Raw genomic sequence first — 22,999 nt, 5'->3', positions numbered from 1 at the left:
GCAGTGGACAGCAGTTACGTACAGAGACTCATGGCTGAGTCCACGTGCAGAGCCCACGTGTCTGTGGAGAGCTCGGCCATAAACAGGACGTCTGCAGCACACCCCCTTCCCCAAGGCCCAAGGAACATTTCAGAAGAGGAGGCACAAACACTGGGGAGGACAGGGACAAAACAGGACAGCTGCACTCATGGCCTCGCTTGCAGCTGTGGTGGCCTGAACAAGAGCAAGTCAGTCAACATTCTGGCATGGATAAGGGAGGGCCTTGGCACTCCCATGGGTCTGAGGCATCGGGTCTTGTGCATGGCCGAGCCCATGTCAATGATACACGTCACTCAGGACTTCATCCACTCCCTACAAGTGGCCTTGCCCCTTCTCCAGCCCTGTGTTATCGGTTCCTCTGGAGGATCACATTTCTTCTCACACTAAACCTTTGCGTATTGAACCTCACACACCCCAGCGGGTCCTACTTGTCCTTCAGGATGCAGTTTAGTAATCCATGAAGCTTCCCTTTATTCACTTCACCTTTCAAGTCTGGCTTAGGAGTTTCCCTAAGGCTTACACTTAGTTCCCACCGCTTAACCCTCATTACTGCCTTTATCCGTTGGTCCCATCCCTGTCTGTTCCCCCCCACACCCACACCCACCCACCCCACCCCCGTCTCCTCCTTTAGAACAGAGACAGATTAATTTACACTTGTTTCTCTAGCTCATTTTACAATACCTGGTACTTCGTAGAAGCATAGGACAAACAGAACTATGGCATGGAGAAGTAGTTCAGCGCCTGAAGGGCACCTCCTGTGGCATGAGGGCGTCTCCAATGCCAACACCCAGAACAGTTGCTTCTACCCTCTATCCATTTATGAGGTAGTTTTTGTGGATTTCTGGACAGACGACACACAGGAAAGACTAGATTATCCAGGACTTCGTCCTGTTCCGGGTCTGGAGGATGGTGATCTCTTCCTGGGTGTCCTCCACCTGGGACCCCAGTGCCGTGGCTTCCTTAGCCATGAACTCTTTCTTCCTCTGTAAGTGGTACTTACCATCTCAACCTTGGCCTGCTTCAGCCTCTGGTTCTTTCACTATGGGCCTGAGACACCGTCTCTGTGGCCTGCTTCTCGGCCTGCAGCAGTGACTGAACTCCCAGACTCCAGACAGTGGCCTGAATCCAAGCCAAAGCCCCTCATGTCTGCACCTGCCATTTATCAACTTAAAAAAGAAAAGAAAGAAAAAGGACCACGTCGGTGGTTGTGGCCCGGGGAGTCGGAGGGTTAAGCCAGCTCCACTGAAGGGCATCTGTCTTTCCATTCAGGAAGTTAAGGTCATTTAAGGTGGTAAATAATGTGCAGCAGTGTTTCCATGTTTACATAACCTCGTGAAACTGCATGACATGGACTCGGGTTTGCATACTTCTTTTAAACAAAGCGTTAACCTAAAACAGTTTGTTTCCCCAGCCTCTCCACTCCACTATCCTGCAGCTTTCACTATCTCGAGTTCTGGAAATACATCTCCTGCCTTGTGCTCTTCAGAGGCCTAGGATAAGTTTGATTAAGTACTGCATTTAAGCTTGATAGGAGCCTGGCAGTGGTGGCACACACCTTTAATTCCAGCACTTGGGAGGCAGAGGCAGGCGGATCTCTATGAATTGAGTTTGAGGCCAGCCTGGTCTACAGAGCAAGTTCCAGGATAACCAGGACTGTTACACAGAGAAACCCTGTCTCAAAAACAAACAAACAAACAAATCAAAAACAAAAACATGTGATAGGACTTTATCTTGCCAAATGAAACAAAGACAGAAACAGGGCCCAAGAACCTTCAGTAAATGTGGCTATTGCAGTACCACCAGGGAGGAGCTATGGTGGTATTTTATTTGTACTGAAATGTGATTTTAATTGTATGTTAATAAATAAAGTTGCCCTGGGGTCAGAGCTATTAGAGCCATAGCAAGAACGTGGCGGTGGCGGCGGCGGCGGCGGCAGCGCACACCTTTAATCCCAGCACTTGGTAGAAGAGCTAGGTAGATTTGTGTGTGTTCAGGGATACAGCCAGCATTGGAGACACACGCCTTTAAGACCTGGAGGGCAGTACTTACAGGCAGTGACGAGGCAGTCATGTGTTTGGGTTTACAACCAATGAGAAGGCAGAACAGAAAGACCATTTAAAGACAGACACACAGGAAGTAGCTCTCTTTCAGGGAAGCTAGGAGTACTGCAGGAGGTAAGGTTTTAGCTCTGAGCTCTGACCTCTCGGCTTTCTCTTTTACATTGGTTCTGTGTTTCTTATTTTAATAAGACGGTTGGTTAGATCTACAAGGAGCAGAGGGTTAGGTTTACAGTTTAGCGCTGATTTGTGGATCTGTTCTGTATACCTGGCTTGCCCATTAGGCCGCTAAGCAATTGTGTAAATGTTGGTGTAAATGTCAGTCATTGGTTCCCGAAAAGGTTGAACACGTTTTAATGCAAAATGATCTATCCTAACTTAACACTCCACAGGAAAGATCTCTAAATTCCCATTGCTTTCAAGTGTGACAATGGCATTATGATTTTTGCATATACAGTTGCACATGGATGGCTCAGCGGCTAAGAGCACTGGCTGCTCTTCCAGAGTACCTAGCACACACGTGGTGGCTAAAAGCCATCTGTGGCTCCAGTTCCAGGGAACATAACGCCCTCTCCTGGTGTCTACAGGCACTGCATGAATGTGGCACAGACCACTTACCTGCAGGTAAAACACCCATACACACAAAAATAAATATTTTTTTTAAATAAAAAACAATGATCTGCACACACCTAAGGGAAGGTGGAGGAGAACCAACATCTGCTGTCCCATTGTGTTCCGGGCACAGTACCTGGCCTGAAGGTTCCTCCCACACAGTTCTTTCTGCTCTCCTGGGTTCAGCATCTGGGCTTTTGCAGTTAGACACCCTGCTTTGAGTAGTGGTAATTTATTTTTCTGCCCCCCCCCCACTCCAAGCCCCTTCAGGTTGTGGCCTGTTTCAACGTTGTCATTTTAATCCCAAGAACATCCGGTCACATAAGATGGCTTCAGTCCTCCTAATATGTCAACCACTGTGACAGTTACTCTTGACTGTCAATTTGATGTCCTTGAGGATCGCCACGAAACAGCCCCTGGGTGTGTCTCTGAGGAAGATGTTATGACAGGGCAAACTGAAGACCCTGAGTGTGAACAGCACTGTTGTATATAGTTTCAACATCCAATGAATAAGTACAGCACATAATAGCTGTAAGGTTTTTGCTGTCTTCAAAGGGGGACATTTTCAACTCTCCATTTTTATTACTAACCCTCCCCCAAACCACGAAATGAATCCATGTCGTATAGGTCTATCTATAACAAACAACATATACACTTTTCATTCTTCATAAAGCCGTCCTTCAAATAATGTGTGAATATATTCAATGTCATCAGGAAGCCTATTAGTATACTGGCTGGGTTTTGTCAACTTGATACAAACCTAGACACACATCTGAGAAGAAGGGGTCTTAGTTGAGACAATGCCTCCATGAGATTGTCCTCCTGGGGTGGGGAGAGTGCCACTCCCAGGCCAGTACTCCTTAGTGGTACAAGAAAGCAAGCTGAGCAAGCCATGAGAAGCAAGCCGGCAAGCCACAATCCCCACAGGCCTCTGCACTGACTCCTTCCTCCATGGTCCTTGGGTCCTTGAGTTCCTGTGCTAATTTCCCTTCATGATGGACTATAAATGTAAGCCAAAATGCAAGCACTTTCCTCCCCGGGTCACTTTTGATCATGGTATCAGCACAATGGGAACCCTATCTAAGACGATCGCTTTGTACGGTAACTCAATTGTGTGTTTATGCACTTGGGAGGCGGGGTAGTGCTCACCCACGCAGGCAATTACAGAGATCAGAGGCCGATACAAGATGTCTTCCCCAGTCACTTCTCTACCTTGTTTTTATAAGATAGTGTCTCTCTCTGAACCTGGAGTTTGTACTTTGGAGCAGGCTAGCTGTCCAGCAGTCTCCCAGGATCCACCTGCCTGCCCCACCCAGAAGTACTGAGGTGACAGACAGGTAATATCATGCCTAGATTTTTAAGTGAGCCCTGAGGATTTGAACTTCTATATTCATGCTTGTATAGCAGGTTCTTTTCCCACTGAGTCCTCTCCCTAGCCCCTAAAAATTAGTTTTAAAAGATGAGGCTGTCACATCCTGTACATGGAAACCCACCTGTCATCACAATGCAAAAGGGGAGGGTCCAGGAGATTCCAGAGCCACCTGGCTAGGGAGGTCAACTACCTAATCTCTAGCTCTGGGTTCAAGTGAGAGACCCTGCTTCAATACCTAAGGTGGAGGACAATCAAGGAAAAGCCACAATATCAACCTCTGGCCTCCACATGTTCACATGTGGACACACACACACACACACACACACACACACACACACACACACACTGATAAAAGGAAAACAATCATTTTTTTTTTCCAGTGCTGAGGACCGAACCCAGGGCCTTGTGCTTGCTAGGCAAGCACTCTACCACTGAGCTAAATCCCCAACCCCAAAAATAATCATTTTAAAAGGTAATATGCTAAATTATCTTCAAAGTGAATTGTTCAGTCTACATGTCTTCTATTTTAGTGACTTTTACAAGTGACAAAGAGCGGGACATACTCATACTGCGCTTACAGAATATTAAATGCCATGCACTCTGGATTCCTAAGTCTGTAGCCACAGTATTGTTTGTCTTCCTTCCCTAAATCCATAGAAGGGGAGCTCCTTTCCGATAGCTGTCCTGTAGTACATAAAGAATGTGCATGTTTATATATATAAAAAAATTCGTCCTTGCATGCACAAGCCCAAAAAAAGAATTAGAAAGTAGCGGCATCCTGATTTAGAAGCAGCCAAATTCAATTGCTGAATGCAATAGCTTTGAAATTCATCCAATTCCTGTCAAGTTCAAGTTCACTTGATTTTGGACACATCGTGTCTTCCTGTTTTTGGTAGAACCTTCCCTTTTCTTTTTGAGACAGGGTTTCTCTTTGTAGCCTTGGCTGTAATGGATCTCACTCTGTAGACCAGGCTGGCCTCGAACTCATAGCTCCTCCTGCCTCTGCCTCCTGAGTGCTTAGATTAAAGGTGTGTGCCACCACTGCCCGGCGGTAGAACCTTTTCAAAACAGTTCAATAAAGCTGTTTGGAAATCGTCTAATTCCTGTAATGCAAGATTTAGAACACTTAGTACTATCTGCATACGAACACACGTGACACGTCTTAAGACATACATGCTCTCAAAAATCAGTGGGAAATACTCTGCCAATTCCAGCTATGGTTTTGGTGAGCACTTGAAAAGTAACTGAAGACATCCAGAGACACAAAGATACAGTCAGGATCTCCCATCCAGGGGATATCCACCATGATGGTCCACCCCATTGGAACACCCCCTCAATTTTTATAGAAACAAGATGATTTACTGGCTAGTACTTTTAGGGGTTGGCTGCAACATTAAAAAGGAAATCAAGGACAAAGCAACACAATCCAAAATGTGCTTTTAGGTTTGAAATTTACCATTCCTCTGCTATGTGATTGTTATTGCGTGGCCCAGAGTGGAAAAGGCTCCCAGGACGTCTCAGATCCCACAAGCTATCGACAAGTCTGTAGGTCAGTACCGAGGTGCTGTTCTCACAGATGTACAGATCACTTCTGCAGTAAGTGAGCACCCAGGTAGGTCATGGGATTCTGCCTCCTCAAACCCTGGTAACCACGGTTACACTGACTAAGCCCAAATCCATTTCGAGCTAAGTTCCCAAGACCTCTACTCCAATCCCCTCTGACCTCTGGGATGTCACAGGAGCATCTCACAAATGGCCCGGATGAAATCACACACCTTACCACCACCCTCACCATCCACTTGGTCTGCCAGCTCATGTTTGCCAATGTCCTACTGAAGCTCTTGGAAAAAAATACCCCGCCTTGGACACAGTCGTTAGCGCTCTCACATCAGTGGCCTTCAAAGTGCCAAATGACACAGTCAGCTCTTAGGGCCACGATGTGCCATTCCCAGGCTGTTTCCACACCGTGACACCGGAAATCTGCTGCGCACGGGAGTCAAGAATAAACCGTGGGGATGGAGAGGTGGCTCCATGCTTCTGAGCACCGGCTGCTCTTCCAGAGAACCTGGGTTCAGTTGCCAGCACCCACATGGCAGCTCACAACCACCTGTAACTCCAGTTCTGGGGGATCTGATGCCCTCTTCTGGTCTCCACAGGCACCAGGCATTCTCATGGTGCACAGAGGCAAAACACTCATAAAATAAAACAAAGTATTTTTTATATACAAAAAGATGTTTACTAGTAAAAAGAGTTTTGTGAAAAAAAATAACTTTGTGATAAGGAAGAGATTCAGGTAATTAAATAGCCTCTATTTGGTAATTTGTAATCAAAACAATATTTTTTCATTATTTTTATTTTATGTACATTGGGGTTTTGCCTGCCTGTGTGTCTGTATGAGGGCATCAGATCCCCTGGAACTCGAATCACAGACAGTTAGTTGTAAGCTGCCATGTGGATGCTGGGAATTGAACCCAGGTCCTCTGGAAGAGCAGCCAGTGCTCTTAACTGCTGAGCCATTCCTCTAGCCCTAAAACAAAATATTTTTAATTTAAAAAAAACTGTACTGTCTTTTCTCTCTCTCTCCCATGGGGTAGAGGGAAGGCCTGCAGACTTCTGTGGTCGATGATGTGACACCAAGTAATGTCAGCACAGACACAACCAAAGCGTCCTCCGTCCTCTGTCGAGTGCCAGCAGGTTCATTTAATCTGATGGCTTTGTGTGGCTGAATAAAATTAAGGACTCAACCAGCCACTTGGCTCAGTAGATAAAGGCACCTGCCACCAAGCCTGACGTTCTGTCTTCAGCCCCACTTGGTAAAGGAAAAATTCACTCCCACAAGTTATCCTCTGACCTCAACACACACACCCTGGCAAGCACACACACACACACACACACACACACACACACACACACACACACACACACACACACATTAAATAAAGAGAAATGGTTTACAATGAATTGAATTTAAGGTGTCATTATCAAAAAGAGAGAAAAAGAAATTGAAAGACAAATAGATTTTTACTTATCTAGCATTTTTTATATTGTAATATATATGGTTCAAATAATCAAAAGAACACAATACATGTGCCGTAGATTTCATAAGACCATTTGATAAACTTAGTGCCCACTGATGATTAAAAGAAAAAGGAAAAAAAATCTTGGAGTTGAAAAATCTTTTTTGATGAGATGTATGGTGTTAACCAAAAGTGGAGAAAGAAAGATCCTTTTTCCCTGGGCCTCATGCACGGCACACATTCTCTACTGCTGAGTGCTGTCTCCAGCCCAGCCCACCCCTCCTTTCCGTGAGACAGAGTTTCATTGAATTGCACTGAACTCTGAAATGAACTGGACTCTGAATTGCCTGGCTCTGAGCCTGAAATGCTCCTGCCTCAGACTTCAAATAGCAGGGATTACAAACCATCATGCTCAGGACCAGCCAAATTAGTCAGTTATCGATGAAAGTTAGGGCAGTGATTCTCAACCTGTGGGTCGTGACCCCTTTGAGGGTAGAATGGCCCTTTAACAGGGGCCGCCTATCAGATATCTTGCATATCAGATATCTACATTACAATTCATAATAGTAGCAAAATTACAGTTATGAGGTAGCAATGAAAATAATTTCATGGTTAGGGGTCACAGAAACATGAGGAATGTATTAAGGGGTTGCAGCGTTAAGAAGGTTGGGAACCATTGGGTTAGGGGCTGGAGAGATGGCTCAGCTGTTAAAGGCTAGGCTCCCAACTAAAAATATAAAACAAAAGGTTAGAAGCATTTTATTTAAAGTTAGAAACAAACCTAAGAGAACAGCTCTTAGTAATTCTGCATGTGTATGTGTGAGTGTGTGTACAGGTCACAGGTCAAGCTGGGTTATCAATTCTCAGGTACCATTTGCCTTGTTCCTTGGAGATATAGTGTCCCTAGCCTGGGACTCATTGATTGGGCTAGGCTGGCTGGCCAGAGTGCCCCAGGCATCCTTCTGTGACTCCCCCACCCCGAAGCACTGGAATTACAAATGCATGCCACTCTTCAAGCTCTGCTACAGAGCTATAGGAATGAAAACGGCATGGCAGAGCCTTCATCCAGTAACTGATGGAAGCAGATGCAGAGATCCACAGCCAAGCACCAGGCTGAGCTCCAGGAGTCCAGGTGATGAAAGAGAAGAGGGAGTCTATGAGCAAAGGGAGTCAAGACCATGATGGGGAAACCTACAGGGACAACTGAACCAAACTCAAAGGAACTCACAAACTTTAGACCGACAGCTGTGGAACCTGCATGGGACTGGACAAGACCCTCTGCATACGGGAGACAGTTGTGTAGCTGGGTCTGTTTGAGGGGCTCCTGGCAGTGATAGATCAAGATCTATCCCTGGTACATGAGCCAGCTTTCTGGAGCCCATTACCTATGGTCTGAGGCCTTGCTCACCCTTGATGGGGAGGAGGGGTTTGGACCTGCCTCAATTGAATGTACCAGGCTTTGCTGACTCCCCTCAGGAGCCCTTACCCTTTTGGAGGAGGGGGAGGGAGGTGGCTGGGGGGATGTTGGGGGGCAGCGGGGAGGAGGGATGAGAGGGGTGTAGATGAATGGTCTTGTTAAATAAGAAACACAGAGCCAATGCAGAAATGAAAGCCCAAGAGGTCAGAGCTAAAAACCTTACCCTTCACTGCTGCTGTTGTCCTCTTCAGCAAGAGCTTATGTCCTGTCTGTTTGTCTTTTTTATAGACTTTCTATTCTGCCTTCTCATTGGTTGTAAACCCAACCACATGACCTCCTCGTCACTGCCTGTCTGTACAGACCTCCAGGTCTTCTATGGTTGGTATTGAGATTAAAGGCATTTGTCTCCATGCTGGCTGTGTCCTTGAACACACAGAGATCCTGTCTAGCTCTGCCCCCCAAGAGCTGGGATTAAAGGCATGTACCACTATCATCCAGTTTCTGCTATGGATTGCTATTAGCTCTGACCCCCAGGCAACTTTATTTATTAACATACAAACAAAATCACATTTCAGTACAATTAAAATATCACCATAGAGGGGGATCTTTGGTTGGTATGTAAAATGAATTTAAAAAAAAAATTTTTTTTAATTAAAAAAGGACAAAAAAAAACCAGTATGGTACTGGCATAAAAACAGACAGGTGGACCAATGGAATGGAATGAAAGATCCTGATACAAATCCAAACAACTATGAACACCTGATTTTTGACAAAGAAGCCAAAATTATACAATGGAAAAAAGAAAGCATCTTCAACAAATGGATGCAGAAGAATGCAAATAAACCCATATCTATCACCCTGCACAAAACTCAAGTCCAAGTGGATCAAAGACCTCAACATAAATCCAGTTACACTGAACCTAATAGAAGAGAAAGTAGAAAGTATCCTTGAACACATTGGCACAGGAAACAATTTTCTGAATATAACACCAGTAGCATAGATACTGAGATCAACAGTTAATAAATGGGACCTCCTAAAACTGAAAAGCTTCTGTAAGGCAAAGAACGCTGTCAATAAGACAAAACAGCAGCCTACAGAATAGGAAAAAGATCTTCACCACATCTGACAGAGGGCTGATCTCCAAAATATATAAAGAACTCAAGAAACTAGACAGCAAAATAGCAACTAATCCAATTTTAAAATGGGGTATAGATTTAAACAGAGAATTCTCCAACAGAAGAATCTCAAATGACTGAGATACACAGAATTGTTCAATATCCTGAGCTATCAGGGAAATGCAAATCAAAATGACTCTGAGATACCATCTTACACCTGTCAAAACATCTAAAATCAAAAACACTAATGACAGCCTATGTTGGAAAGGATGTAGAGTAAGGGGAACACTCCTCTACTGCTGGTGGAAATGCAAATTTGTATAGCCACTTTGAAAATCAGTATGTGGTTTCTCAGAAAACTGGGAATCAATCTACCTCAAGACCCAGAAATACCACTCCTGGGAATATACCCAAGGGATGCTCAATCATACCATAAGAATACTTGCTCGACTATGCTCATAGCAGAATTATCTATATTAGCCAGAATCTGGAAACAATCTAGATGCCCCTCAACTGAAGAATGGATAAAGAAAATGTGGTACATTTACACAATGGAGTATTACTCAGCGGGGTGGGGGGGTAGGGAGGAGGACCAACATCACAAAATTTGTAGGCAAATAGATGGGACCAGAAAACATCCTGAGTGAGGTAACCCAGACCCAAAAAGACAAACGTGGTATGTACTCACCCATAAGTGTATTGGGGAATATTATTTTAAAGTGTGTTGCATTTTTTCCTACTGTTTTTGTTAGCAATTCAAAGATGTGTTTGATTAAATAAAATTAACCTGCGAGCAGGAAGCTGAGTCAACAAGTAGCTGACAGGAAGTGGTAGGGAGGAACCACGTGTAGCCAGGGTTTTTTAAGTGGGGGCTGAGAGGACACTGGGTTTTTTTGGAAGACGCCAGCAAAGGAAGAAGGTTAGCTACTTGCTATTCAGCCTCTCTGAGTGAGCAGAATTCCACCTAAACCTTTGAATCCTGAGTTCTTTAGATCTAGATAAAGTCTCTCTTAGCAGCTTTGAAAGAGTCGGTGCCTGAGGGAACAGAATCCCCTCAGGCTGCGGCCCTTGTGGCCAAACCACTGCTGGTAGCAGTGGAGCTGCAGTCTCTGACTAGGACAGCCATTCCTTAAGGGGCAGCCACTGTAGACAATAATAGTGGATATTAGATGTAAAGCAAAGGGTAACCGGGCTACAATCCACAGCACCACAGAAGCTAGGTAACGAAGAGGAATGCATGGATTTCCCTTGGCAGCAGAAATAGATGAGATCTCCTGGGTAAACTTGGGGTGGAGGGGTAGAGGGGAGGAGATGGGAATATGGGGGACCAGGATGGTCATGTTGGGGGTGGCATGGAATGGGAGAGTAATGAAAGAGATATCTTGATAGAGGGGGGCATTCTGGGGTTAGGGAGAAACCAGGAATCCACAAGGATGACCCTAGCTAAGACTCCTAGCAGTAGTGGAGAGGGTACCTGAACCGGCCTTCTTCTGTAATCAGATCGGTGACTACCCTGACTGTCATCATAGAACCTTCATCCAGTAACTGATGGAAGCAGATGCAGAGATCCACAGCCAAGCACTAGGCTGAGCTCGGGGAGTCCAGTTTAAAGGAGGGAGGAGGGATTCTACAAGCCAGAGGGATCAAGATCACGATGGGGGAACCCACAGAGACAGCTGACCTGAGCTAGTGGGAGCTCAGGGACTCTGGGCTGACAGCTAGGGAGCCTACATGGGACTGACATAGGCCCTCTACATGTGGGTGTGTAACTTGGTTTGTTTGTGGGGCCCCTAGCAGTGGGATCAGGACCTGTCCCTGGCTTATGAACTGGCTTTTTGGAACCTGTTCCCCATTCCTCACCCAGCCTTGATGAAGAGGGAGGAACTTGGTCCTGCCTCAATGTGATATGATATGCTTTGTTGACTCCCACGGGAGGCCTGCATCTTTCTTAATGGAGGAGGAGTGGATGAGGGGATAGACGGGAGGAGGAGGAAGGAACAGGAAGAGAGGAGGGAGGGGAAACTGTGGTTGGTATGTAAAATAAATGAAAAAAATTAATTAAAAAAAACAACAAATACATGTCACCACACTCAGATTTTAAAACAGGGTTTTAGGGATCAAATTTGGGTTCTCCTGCCTGCCCAGAAAGTCCTTTACTGACTTGGATGTTTTTCTAACCCAGCTATCACTACTACTCAACCCTGTTCACAGGAACTGGATATGGTGGCACATGTCTTTAATCCCAGCACTCAGCTACATGAAATCCTGACTCAAAAATTAAATAAGAGTGGGAAGGGCAGAGAGAGAGAAGGAAGGAAAGGAGGGAGGGAGGGAGGGAGAAAGGGAGGAAGGAAGGAAGGAAGGAAGGAAGGAAGGAAGGAAGGAAGGAAGGAAGGAAGGAAGGAAGGAAGGAAGGAATTGAAAGCGTCAAGAAGAAACTTAGTCTAGCCAGAGGAGCAGCTGAGTGGTAGAGAGCTACTGGTCTAGCATGCTTGAAGCCCAGAGTTCAAGCCCTAGTGTGGAAGAGAGAAGGACAGCAATCCAGAGCAAATTTCTCTAATAGGGAAAACAGCAGCACAGACTCCCACTTATGTACCCATGGCCTAATTTCAACAATTATCAGCTCATGGGGAGTTATAGTTTTCCCCTGATTTATCCATCATGTCCCCTGCCTCTTTACTGAAGCAATGAGACACATCTTATTTCATCAGCAAACATTCAATGTGGATCTTGAAAAGAAAATGACTCTTTTCTAAAAATAAACACATTGTCATTATTACACCTTTAAAACAACAACCAAAAACCCATTGACTTTTTAACATCATCAAACAGGCATTGCTAAGCCTTCCAGTCATTTGTAAACTTATTTTACAATGTCTTTACTCAATCATGGTATGTCTTTCCCATCTCTCTCTCTTCCTCCCTCTCTCTCCCTCCCTTCCTCTCTCCTTCCTTTCTTTGCAAGTTGAACTACAAGTTCAACGTCTAATGGAAATGATCAGGACAAAGGCTCAGGTCATCAAAGTGTCCCTTGGAGAGCCGTTTAAGTGCAAGATGGTTGGTTGGTGAGCCAAGCTCACTTTTTAACTGAGGTCTGAGTCAGCTTCATTCAAACTGTGGTTTCTCAAAGCACTGTCTAGCATTTAATCAAAAACTTGAACTTTATTAAACTATCTTGAAAATGTCTTGTGAGATAATTTCCACAAAACTACAGAGTATCCTTCCCCACAAAAGGATTTAATCATCAAGAATGTCTTTAGGGGGCCAGAGAGATGGCTCAGTGATTACCAGAACTGAAGAACCAGGTTTGATTCTCAGCACTCACAACACAGCTAACAATCATCTGTAATTCCAGTTCCAAGGGGAACCAATGCCCTTCTGACCTCTGTGGGCATCAGGCACTTACATAGTGCACACACATGGTGAGCATGCACACATGCATACATACCTGCATACATACATACATACATACCTGCAGGGAAAACACCCACACACATAAAATAACATAAATAATTTTTAAAGAGAATGTCTTTAAAGACAGAATAGCCTCTGATTTACATTGACAGTTGACTCTGATGTACATAGTTTTTCATAGCAAAAATCCTTAACCCAACAATAGACTCAGAGAAGCCGGGTGCCCACACCCTCGATCCCAGCACTTAGGAGGCAGAGGCAGGCAGAACTCTGAGTTCAAGCCTGGTCGACAGCGAGTTGCAGGACAGACCAGGATACACAGAGAAACCCTGTCTCAAACAAACAAAGACCCAGAGGAATTTTTAATCATTTACTAAATGTAGACAGAAATCTAGACATGGAATAAAGTCTTAACACACACTTGATATTCCTGGTATGTAAAGCAATAAATTTTGCTTTTAGCATTGTGTTATGTTGTGGTTTTTTAAAGATGTTTCAACATATGTTCATTTTAGCAAGTTTCCATGAATCATTGTGAATGTTTGCCACACAGCTATCATGACTCCCTCACTGGTTCTAAATCCTAGTTATTCTTTCACAAAGTCAATATATTTAAACTATTATGTTGCGGAATGTTATTTTATTTAACTGTGTAAATGTGTGTTACATTTTTTTTTCCTGCTGCTTTTGTTAACAATGCAAAGACGTGTTACATTTGTTTGATTAAATAAAATGAAGCTGGGGTCAGGAGGCTGAGTCAGCAACTCGCTGACAGGAAGTGGTAGGGAGGAACCATATGTAGCTAGGCTCCTTTAGTTGGGGCTGAGCAGAAGGACAGCCCTTTTTCAGGAGACACAATGAGGAGAGGAGGTGAGCTACCTGCTATTTATCCTCTTTGAGCTAGAAGGATTTCACAGCAACCTTTGAATCCTGAGTTCCACGGAAGGACAGAGATCTAGATTAAGTTTCTTTCAGTGGCTGCGATAGAGCTGGAGCCTGAGGGAACAGAATTCGTGCCTGAGGGAACAGAATTCCCACCTGGCTGCGGCCTGGGTGGCCCAACTGCTGCTGCTGCTGGTGGCAGCGGAGTTAGAACTGCTGGTTAGGACAGCGGTTGCTTCAGGAACAGCCACTGTATTGAAGATGAAACTGTTGTTTTTAAAAATGATAAGCGACGCTGATTGCCATGCGGAAAGGTCATGAGACACGAGCCACGACAAAACCCAGTATCAGAGCTTTATTGGGGGGGGGGGGGGACAAAAGAACCAGGCCTGGGCAAGAAGCACATGGAGAGAGATGGGGGGAAGAGAGAGCAGAGAAGGAGGAGTCTGTGTCCGGCTTTTTAAGGATTCCTGTGACCTTGCGCAGGTGGGCTTTCGAGCTATGCCACGCATGCGCTGATTGCGTGAAAACGCCACCCTGCCGGCGAGCGCGCACATAATCACCAGCACGCACTGATGACATAAGACGTAAGACCCTTTGCTTAGCTCCTGAACTGTGCGTGTGCGGTCATGCAGCTGGAGTGGCGGCAGAATCCTAACAAAACAGCACTATTATTTTAAATTTAGTTCCCATAAAGGGCATGAGCGTCTTGTTCTTGCAGCTATGAGGAGATTCACTGTCACTAAATCCACTCCATGTGGCCATCCACAGAGCTGCTCAGCATGTGCGGTTACGATCTAAACTGAGGAGCGCCTGAAGACCTCGGGCGGAGCCCAGGCAGCCTCGGGGGCTTATGGGTAGAACACCACCAAGGATAACCTGAGGAATATAAGATGTCTATCAGGTTATGAGGGAGGAGTCTGGAGAAATAGCTGGGGGAACCTGAGGCAAGAGGCTGCCAGGGTCCTACATTCATGAGATGGGGTGATAAACTATCAAAATCCAAAGGTGGTTGAAGCCAGTGTTTCATTGATCAGAACTTCTGTCTGTGAGGCCATGTGACAAGCATTACCCTCAAAATGGCCCAAGTTTAAAATTAAAAAACAAACAAAAAAAAAAAACAACTACTGGATCATTAGTTTTTAAAAAATAAATAAAATGTACTAGATTCTGGGAAGGATGAGAGGATAGGGATGAGAGAAGGTTGCTGATGGGTTAGGATGCAGTTGGATACGAGGAAGAATAACTTCTCATGTTCTAGACAGGGCAGGATAAGTATGACAGACAATAGCCAATTACATGTTTCAAAATAGCTGGGAGACAAGATTTCAAATGTCCCTGAAACAAAGAAATGGTAAATACCGGAAGTGGCAGGTACCCAGTGGTCCTAATATGATCATCATGCACTATATTCATGTGTTGAAACGTGACATTCTGTCCCACAGATACATACAATCAGCATGACAATTAAAAACAAAAATAGGGACCGGAGAGCTGGCTCCGTGGGTGAGGGTGCTCACGGCCAAAGCTGACAACCTGAGTTTGATCTCCAGAACCCACCTCGTGTAAATAACCAACTCCCACAAGTCGTCCCGTGACCTCCACACATGCACTGTGGCATATGTGTGCGCAGACATATACAATTCACTGTTTTTAGTTTTAATAAACAGTTTTTAAATACAATGAATACATATAGAAAATTAAATTTAAAACTCATTGGCCAGATTGTGTCCCATGCAATCCAATTTCTCCTTGGTAATCTAGATCAACCACCCCTCCTAACACTGTTATTCCCTTCTCGGCCTGTTGGCTTAAGGGCATCAGAAGCCCAAAGTAACGGGGGGGGGGGGGGGGGTTAGGGGGGAGATGTCAGAGCTTCCGGTCCAGTGGAATGTTTGTTATGTCTCCCGGCAGGAACGCTCCACCTTCTGTCCATAGTTAGAACGCACAACTTTTCAAGTACATACGGACCCCCTGAATTTCCTCTTCACAAACTCACACTCTGACCAACATCTCCCTAGTGTGCCCCCCCTCCCCGTTTTCATTTTGACTTCCGCTTCCCGGAGAGCAAGCACACCTGGTGGTTATTAGGAAGCCAGGAGGCAGTTCAGAGGGACACAAACCAAGCCACCCCGCACGTGGGCACACGTGGGCACACCCTCAGGGCACCATCAGATGTGTCTGCGGCTGAAGAGAAACACGGTATGGACTCACACACGTCCTGCTCTCAGCCTGACCCAAATCTCCGTGGGCACTGACATGCTAAGTCCAGAGTGGGCGGGACAGAACGCTTTCCTGGAAATGGAGTGACAGGTGGTACTTTTCCCTCTGAGCAACTACAACAAAATGAGGTTCATTTCGCTTGAATTGATCAGGAGGAGGGTCGCAGAGTGGATGGAATTCCTGGGAAGACGCCCCAAGGCAGTGATTTCCAGGACAGGGCTGTGGGGGTGGCTCAGTGAGGCTCACTTAGGGCGGCAGGCCCTGGGTTCAGTCCCTAGCACCGTAAACAACAAGGTGAAATAAATTACTCAATGAATGTTTTAGACATTTTTCAATCAATTTTCCTAAATTTTTGAATTCAGTCACTATCCCTTAAATTTTTTTTAAATGAAGGTATGTTAGGGCTGTAAATGTATTTCTGGCTGCATGGCCCTTTTGTGCCGCTGTACCAAAATCCCACTGACTGGGTCGTTAGTAAGACACAGAGTTCTATTTTTCATTGTTTTGGAGGCTGAGCAGTCCAACAGCAAGGTGTCCAAGGTCCTGTGTCTGGTGAGGGCGGCCCACTGATTCCAAGATGGCAGCTTGTAGCTGTTGTTCAAATCTTAGATGGTCTTTTAATTAAAAAAAAACAAAACAAAGTCAGATATCAGGGTGAAAGCTGAAAGATCAGAGAAGCAGAACAGCCAGCCACTAGTTCTTACTTCTACAAAATCCTTAGTCTAAAGAGTGAGTTCCTGTTTCCTCACACCTTGTATACCTTTCTCTGCCCTGCCATATTACTTCCTGGGATTAAAGGCGTGTGTGCTTCCCAAGCAAAGGCATGAGATCTCAAGTGCTGGGATTAGAGGTGTGTGCCACCATACCTGTCTCTGTTTCTCTCCTATGCTGGGTCAATCTCATGTAGCCCAGTGTGGCCTTGAACTCACAGAGATCTAGACAGATTTCTGCCTCCCGAGTAATAGGATTAAAGGTGTGTGCCACCATTGCCTGACCTTTATGTCTAATCTAGTGGCTGGCTCTGTCCTCTGATCCTCGGGCAAGTTTATTAGGGTACACACTATATCGCCATATGTAGCCTCATCTCCGGAGGAATAACAGCAGAGGTCAGAGGGAAGAAAGGTGAGTTCTTCCTTTTATAAGAGCTACAGTCATGCTGGCTGGCCCTCATGACCTAACTACCCAAAGGCCTAGCCTATAATACTCTTACACCTGGATTACATTGAACATGACTTTTGGAGAGAGCATGGATATTTAAACTGTAACAGTGACAAATTGATAGTCTTATCATACTCATTTTTTTTAAATTTATTTATTATGTATACAGTGTTCTACTTGCATGTATCCCTTCAGGCCAGAAGGGGGCACCAGATCTCATTACAGATGGCTGTGAGCCACGATGTGGTTGCTGGGAATTGAACTCAGGACCTCTGGAAGAACAACCGGTGCTCTTAACCTCTGAGCCATCTCTCCAGCCCCAATACTCATTTTTAATCAAAACTATGTTTCTGTATTTATGCAGGTCTCTCTAACTCGCAGATTTGCATTTTTTTAAAATTTGCCACACACATGATGAGAGTAAAATTAAAAAATAGTTTCAAACATCTTTTTTCAGCTTAAGACATAAGCAGTGGCTTGAACAAATTGTGACAGTCAATATTTCTAAGAGTCCCATGAAGTAAGCAGCTCTACACACTTCTGGAGATGATGTAAGTGGAAGATCATTTTCTCTTTAACGACTACATCCTGAAATCATTTAATTTTAGAAAAAGCCGGAAGCACCAAGATGCTTCTTTATTTCAGGACTCTTCATTCTGAGAAATTCAACTCAAGGGGCTCAAGCCAAAAAGGAGAAATTCCTTGTTCACAGGGAGTGGAAAGTCACTTCGAGCGGGTCTCGGGTGGATGCTGCAGAAACACGACACCCACTCTCTCCCCACTTCCCTCCCTCCCAGCCTCTCTCTGGGGCCTCTGGCATCTCCCACTTATTCATCTATCTGCACACACAATACTCATGATTTCAAGTGTGTTGGCCCCTGTCCCTGAGCTCCAAGAGAAACCGAAGGAGTACAAGTTAATTGCTAGGTACTAACTATGGAAAACAGTTAAAAATGAGGCATGTGAGAGGACTTTTAAAACTGATGCTAACATGAGAATTTCCACAGTCCATGTGATCCACCTGTGCTTTAGGATTATGGGTATGTTGAGTGACTGTCCTCCGAGTTAAGCAACCACTGTCTTGGGGTGTTCAACTGTCCCCCTTTGCAAAAGGATTATCCCGGCTGGGCTTGCTGACTCTTTACGCCCCACATTGTAGATGTAACCAACCGTCTTATTAAATAAGAAACACAGAACCAATGTAAAAGAGAAAGCCAAGAGATCAGAGCTCAGAGCTAAAATCTCACCCTTCCTCCTGCAGTGGTCCCAGCTTCCCGAAAGAGAGCTATTTCCTGTCTGTCCATCTTTTTATAGTATTTTGTTCTGCCTTCTCATTGGTTGTAAACCCAAACACATGACTGCCTCGTCACTGTCTGTATGTATAGCCCCCCAGGTCTTTTTTTTTTAATGTATACATATTCATAGCACATTAATTTTATTGTGAAATATACAGTTGATTACTGATTCACTTAAATTATTACATCTCTTCCAGACAGATGAAAGTGTTTCTTTGGATACATACATGAAGTATTTAATGATTTCTATATTCTCTATTAAGTATTTTAAAATTAACATCATTAAAATGTTTTTGTAAGTAAATAGGTTGCAACAACTCTGAGTTTGGTCCCAGATTTTGGCACCAAAATATGAGTTTTGCAAATCTGAGGAAAGGTGTGCTGACTACCTGAGAGTCAGAAAACACCTTGAGCTGCTTAGCACAGATCTGATAGCTGCAACTGCAATAAGACAATTCAGTCCTAGAGGGCAAGGTATCCCAGACACCTCAAGCTGCTCAAAACAACAACTCTGCCCTGAAGGTGGCTTGGACACCTGGAGCTGTTTAGTCCAACCCTGGAGGGAATATTTTCTGACTTCTCAGGAAAGACAGGCCTGGGAATGCTTCAGCAGGGAAGGGTATCCTGACTCTTCAGAAAATATCCTGACTCTTCAGGCTATACCTGGTGTGATGGGTCATGGTCTCCCTGTAGGATATAGCAATCCTGCTCCTCTCCCAGAGAGCCACTACAGCTAAGCTTTGCTCAGCACCCATTTAAGGGGGCTTCCTAATAAAGCCCTGCTTTTCTGGCCAAAGAAATTAAAAATATGTAGCAATTTCCTCTGCCTCAGGAAAAAAGTGTTACTTTTCAGCTTTTTTGCTCTGTCTACTCAGCAAGGACCTTCTGTTCAGCTCCCCCTTGCTCAATCCACTTGAGCCATCTCAGCAAGGTTCTTTCATTCAGCTCCTCCTTGCTCAATCCACTATGGGATATCTCAGCAAGGATCTTCTATTCAGCTCCCCATCGTTCAATCCAACTTGGGACATCCCAATAAAGTTCTGTGCACCGGTGAATGCAGGTCTTCACACCCAAAACACTTTTAGATTATTAATTGGGAAGGAGGAATCCAGGAGAGTAGCTGCTTCTACCAGGGTGGAGACTACAACTCTCAATGGACCAGGCAGGGCAGTTTATACAGGATGTTTTGGAGATGGAATCAACCAATCAGGTTTTTTTTTTCTGCCCAGCAATTGGCCAGTTTTATGGGCTAGGACATAGATGGTCCTGATTACAGGGACAAATTGTTTTTCTTTCACTGGCCTTTCTTGGCTTTTTGACACTACCTTTAAGGGAAGGGCATATTTATTTCACTGACTCTGATTCTAGGGACCAAGAGTGTTATTTTGGCACCAGTTTCAGAGTCAGGGCATGTTTCCTTGGTTCATTTTTCTGGCTCATGTCCAAAACATAAGTTGTGTTTCTTTCCCTGATTCTGGGCCCTAGGGACAGGATTCTATTATCCTGTTTTGTGGTTGATTAGTTTCACAAGTCAGTTGACCAGGGGCAGAGATGGCACTGATTTGAGCCAAAGTGTGTTTTTTTTAACTGGCCTTATCTGTGTCATCTTTCCCTAATTCTGGGCCCCAGGGTTACTGTGGGTTTCTTTACCCAGCCCCCTTTCCCTACACTTTTGACAAAACAACAATCAATGAAAGTACATCATCTACCCTTAGACCAAGCTTCTTGCTAACTGTGCTTATACCTTAAATTAACCTATTTCTATTAATCTATAAGTTGCCACATGGCTTGTGACTTACCATTTTCTTAATATGTTACTTCTCACAGCAGCTGACAGTGCCTCTCTGCCTCAGCCTCCACTTCCCAGAATTCTCTTGGCTTGTTCCGCCTATACTTCCTGCCGGGCTACTGGCGAATCAGCATTTTATTTATACAGAGTGATATTCACAGCAGAGATAAATTACACAGTAAAAGATTTACCATTATATGGTTGCTCTGTGTTGTGAGTAGGCATTAACACATTGATTATATTCATAGGGTTACCCTCCAGTATGTGTTCTTTAAAATACTTTAAGATGACTGTGCTGTGAAATGGCTTTACCACACTGTTTACATTCATAGGGTTTTCTCAATCATGTTTTCTTTTATGAAATTGAAGACCATTGTGATGACAAAGGCTTTACCACATTGATTACAGTTGTATGGTTTCACTCCAGTATGTGTTCTTTTATGCCTTTGAAGATGAGAGTGATGAGCAAAGGCTTTACCACACTGATTACATTCATAGGGTTTTTTTCTCCAGTATGTGTTCTTTTATGTCCATGAAGATGACTGGGCTGTGCAAAGGCTTTACCACATTGATTACATTGTAGCTTGAGTTTCCCTGCCTTGCCCACAGTCAGGACAAATCTTTGTCACCCGCCAGTCCCACAGCCGCTCAGACCCAACCAAGTAAACACAGAGACTTATTTTGCTTACAAACTGCATGGCCGTGGCAGGCTTCCTGCTAACTGTCCTTATCTTGCTAACTGTCCTTATATCTTAAATTGATCCATTTCCATACATCTATACCTTGCCATGTGGCTGGTTGCTTACTGGCGTCTTCACATGCTGCTGGTCATGGCGGCGGCTGCAGTGTCTCTGGTCATGGCGGCGGCTGCAGTGTCTCTGGTCATGGCAGCGGCTGCAGCGTCTCCTTCTGCCTTTCTGTCCTTTTATTTCTCCTCTCTGTTAGTCCCGCCTATCTTTCCTGCCTAGCCACGGCCGATCAGGTTTTGTTTATTAACCAATCAGAGCAACTTGACATACAGACCATCCCCCAGCACAGCCAAGTGCAGACCATCTCAAACACCTGCACTCAGGCCCATGGTCCTAATCATCCTCTATACGGACCTGCTGAGTAACGCCACAAAGAACCCCAGAAGGGCTCCCACAGGACATACAGAACATCCCACAGCACTACATTGATAGGGTTTCTCTCCAGTATGTGTTCTTTTATGTGCCTGAAGATGACTGGGACATACAAAGGCTTTACCACACTGAACACATTCATAGGGTTTCTCTCCAGTATGTGATCTTTTATATCCATGAAGATGACTGGGCTGTGCAAAGGCTTTACCACACTGATTACATTCATAGGGTTTTTCTCCAGTATGTGTTCTTTCATGCCTTTGAAGAGTAATATGTTGAGCAAAAGCTCTGCCACACTGATTACACTCATAGGGTTTCTCTCCATTATGTGTTCTTTTATGTCCATGAAGATGACTGGGCTGTGCAAAGGCTTTACCACATTGATTACATTGATAGGGTTTCTCTCCAGTATGTGTTCTTTTATGTACTTGAAGATGACTGGGCCATGCAAAGGTTTTACCTCACTGAATACATTTATAGGGTTTCTCTCCAGTATGTGTTCTTTTATGTACTTGAAGATGACTGGGACATTCAAAGGCTTCACCGCAATGAATACATTCATAGGGTTTCTCTCCAGTATATGTTCTTTCATGCAATTGAAGGGCACTGTTATGAGCAAAGGCTTTACCACACTGATTACATTCATAGGGTTTTTCTCCAGTATGTGTTCTTTTGTGTCCTTGATGATGACTGGGCTGTGCAAAGGCTTTACCACATTGATTATATTCATAGGGCTTCTCCCCTGTATGTGTTCTTCTATTCAATTGAAGAACTTTCCAATAAGCAAAGGTTTTGCCACATTGATTACATCTATAAGGTTTTTTAACCATGTGTGTTGTTTCATGCCTTTGAAGATGACTGTGTTGTGCAAAGATTTTACTACATTGATTATATTCATAGGATTTCTCTCCAGTTTGTGTTTTTTCATGCCTTTGAGCATGACTATGACATACAAAGGCTTTACCACACCCCATATATTCACAGGATTTCTCTGTGGTATGAGGTCTTTCATGCCTATAGCTGTGAGGTTCATATAGGTCTCCACCATCACATCTTTGTAGAGATTCCTCTGTGAAGGATCCATCAATGCCCATTCTTCCTGAGTGATGTCGACATGAACATCATTATATGTCACTGCATTCTTGTCAGGGGTTCCTAGGTCAGCCATGCTCTCTGCTCAACTCCCTGCAGCAGGGCTCACAGCACAGCACACAAAGCCAATAGCACCAGCTCCTCTTGAAAGCCAAGTCTGAAACTTATCGCCCCCCAGGTCTTAAAGTCATATGTCTCCAATGCTGGCTGTATCCCTGAACACACAGAGATCTATGGGATTAAAGGCCTGGGCCACCACCGCCACACTCTGTCTATGGCTCTAATAGCTCTGACCCCCAGGCAACTTTATTTATTAACATACAATTAAAATCACATTTCAGTACAATTAGAATACCACCACACCACATGGTGGGGTGCAGAGGGTCATGAGACCCT

At 44.6% G+C, this 22,999-nt stretch overlaps 1 protein-coding gene across 1 annotated transcript in view; it reads right to left on the bottom strand.

Moving 5' to 3' along the window:
- LOC121821927 (uncharacterized) overlaps positions 1–22,761 on the bottom strand; it is a 28,819-nt gene extending 6,058 nt beyond the window's left edge. Inside the window, 1 exon segment of the mRNA XM_042259692.2 lies at positions 21,544–22,761. Coding sequence (XP_042115626.2) covers positions 21,544–22,605 — 1,062 coding nt within the window. The 5' untranslated portion in view covers positions 22,606–22,761.
- Between the last annotated feature and the right edge of the window lie 238 nt (positions 22,762–22,999).

Source organism: Peromyscus maniculatus, chromosome 13, assembly GCF_049852395.1.
Source record: "Peromyscus maniculatus bairdii isolate BWxNUB_F1_BW_parent chromosome 13, HU_Pman_BW_mat_3.1, whole genome shotgun sequence".
NCBI lineage: Eukaryota > Metazoa > Chordata > Mammalia > Rodentia > Cricetidae > Peromyscus > Peromyscus maniculatus.
The sequence above is the reverse complement of the archived record's forward strand: the minus strand, read 5'-3'. Positions and strand labels throughout refer to the sequence as shown.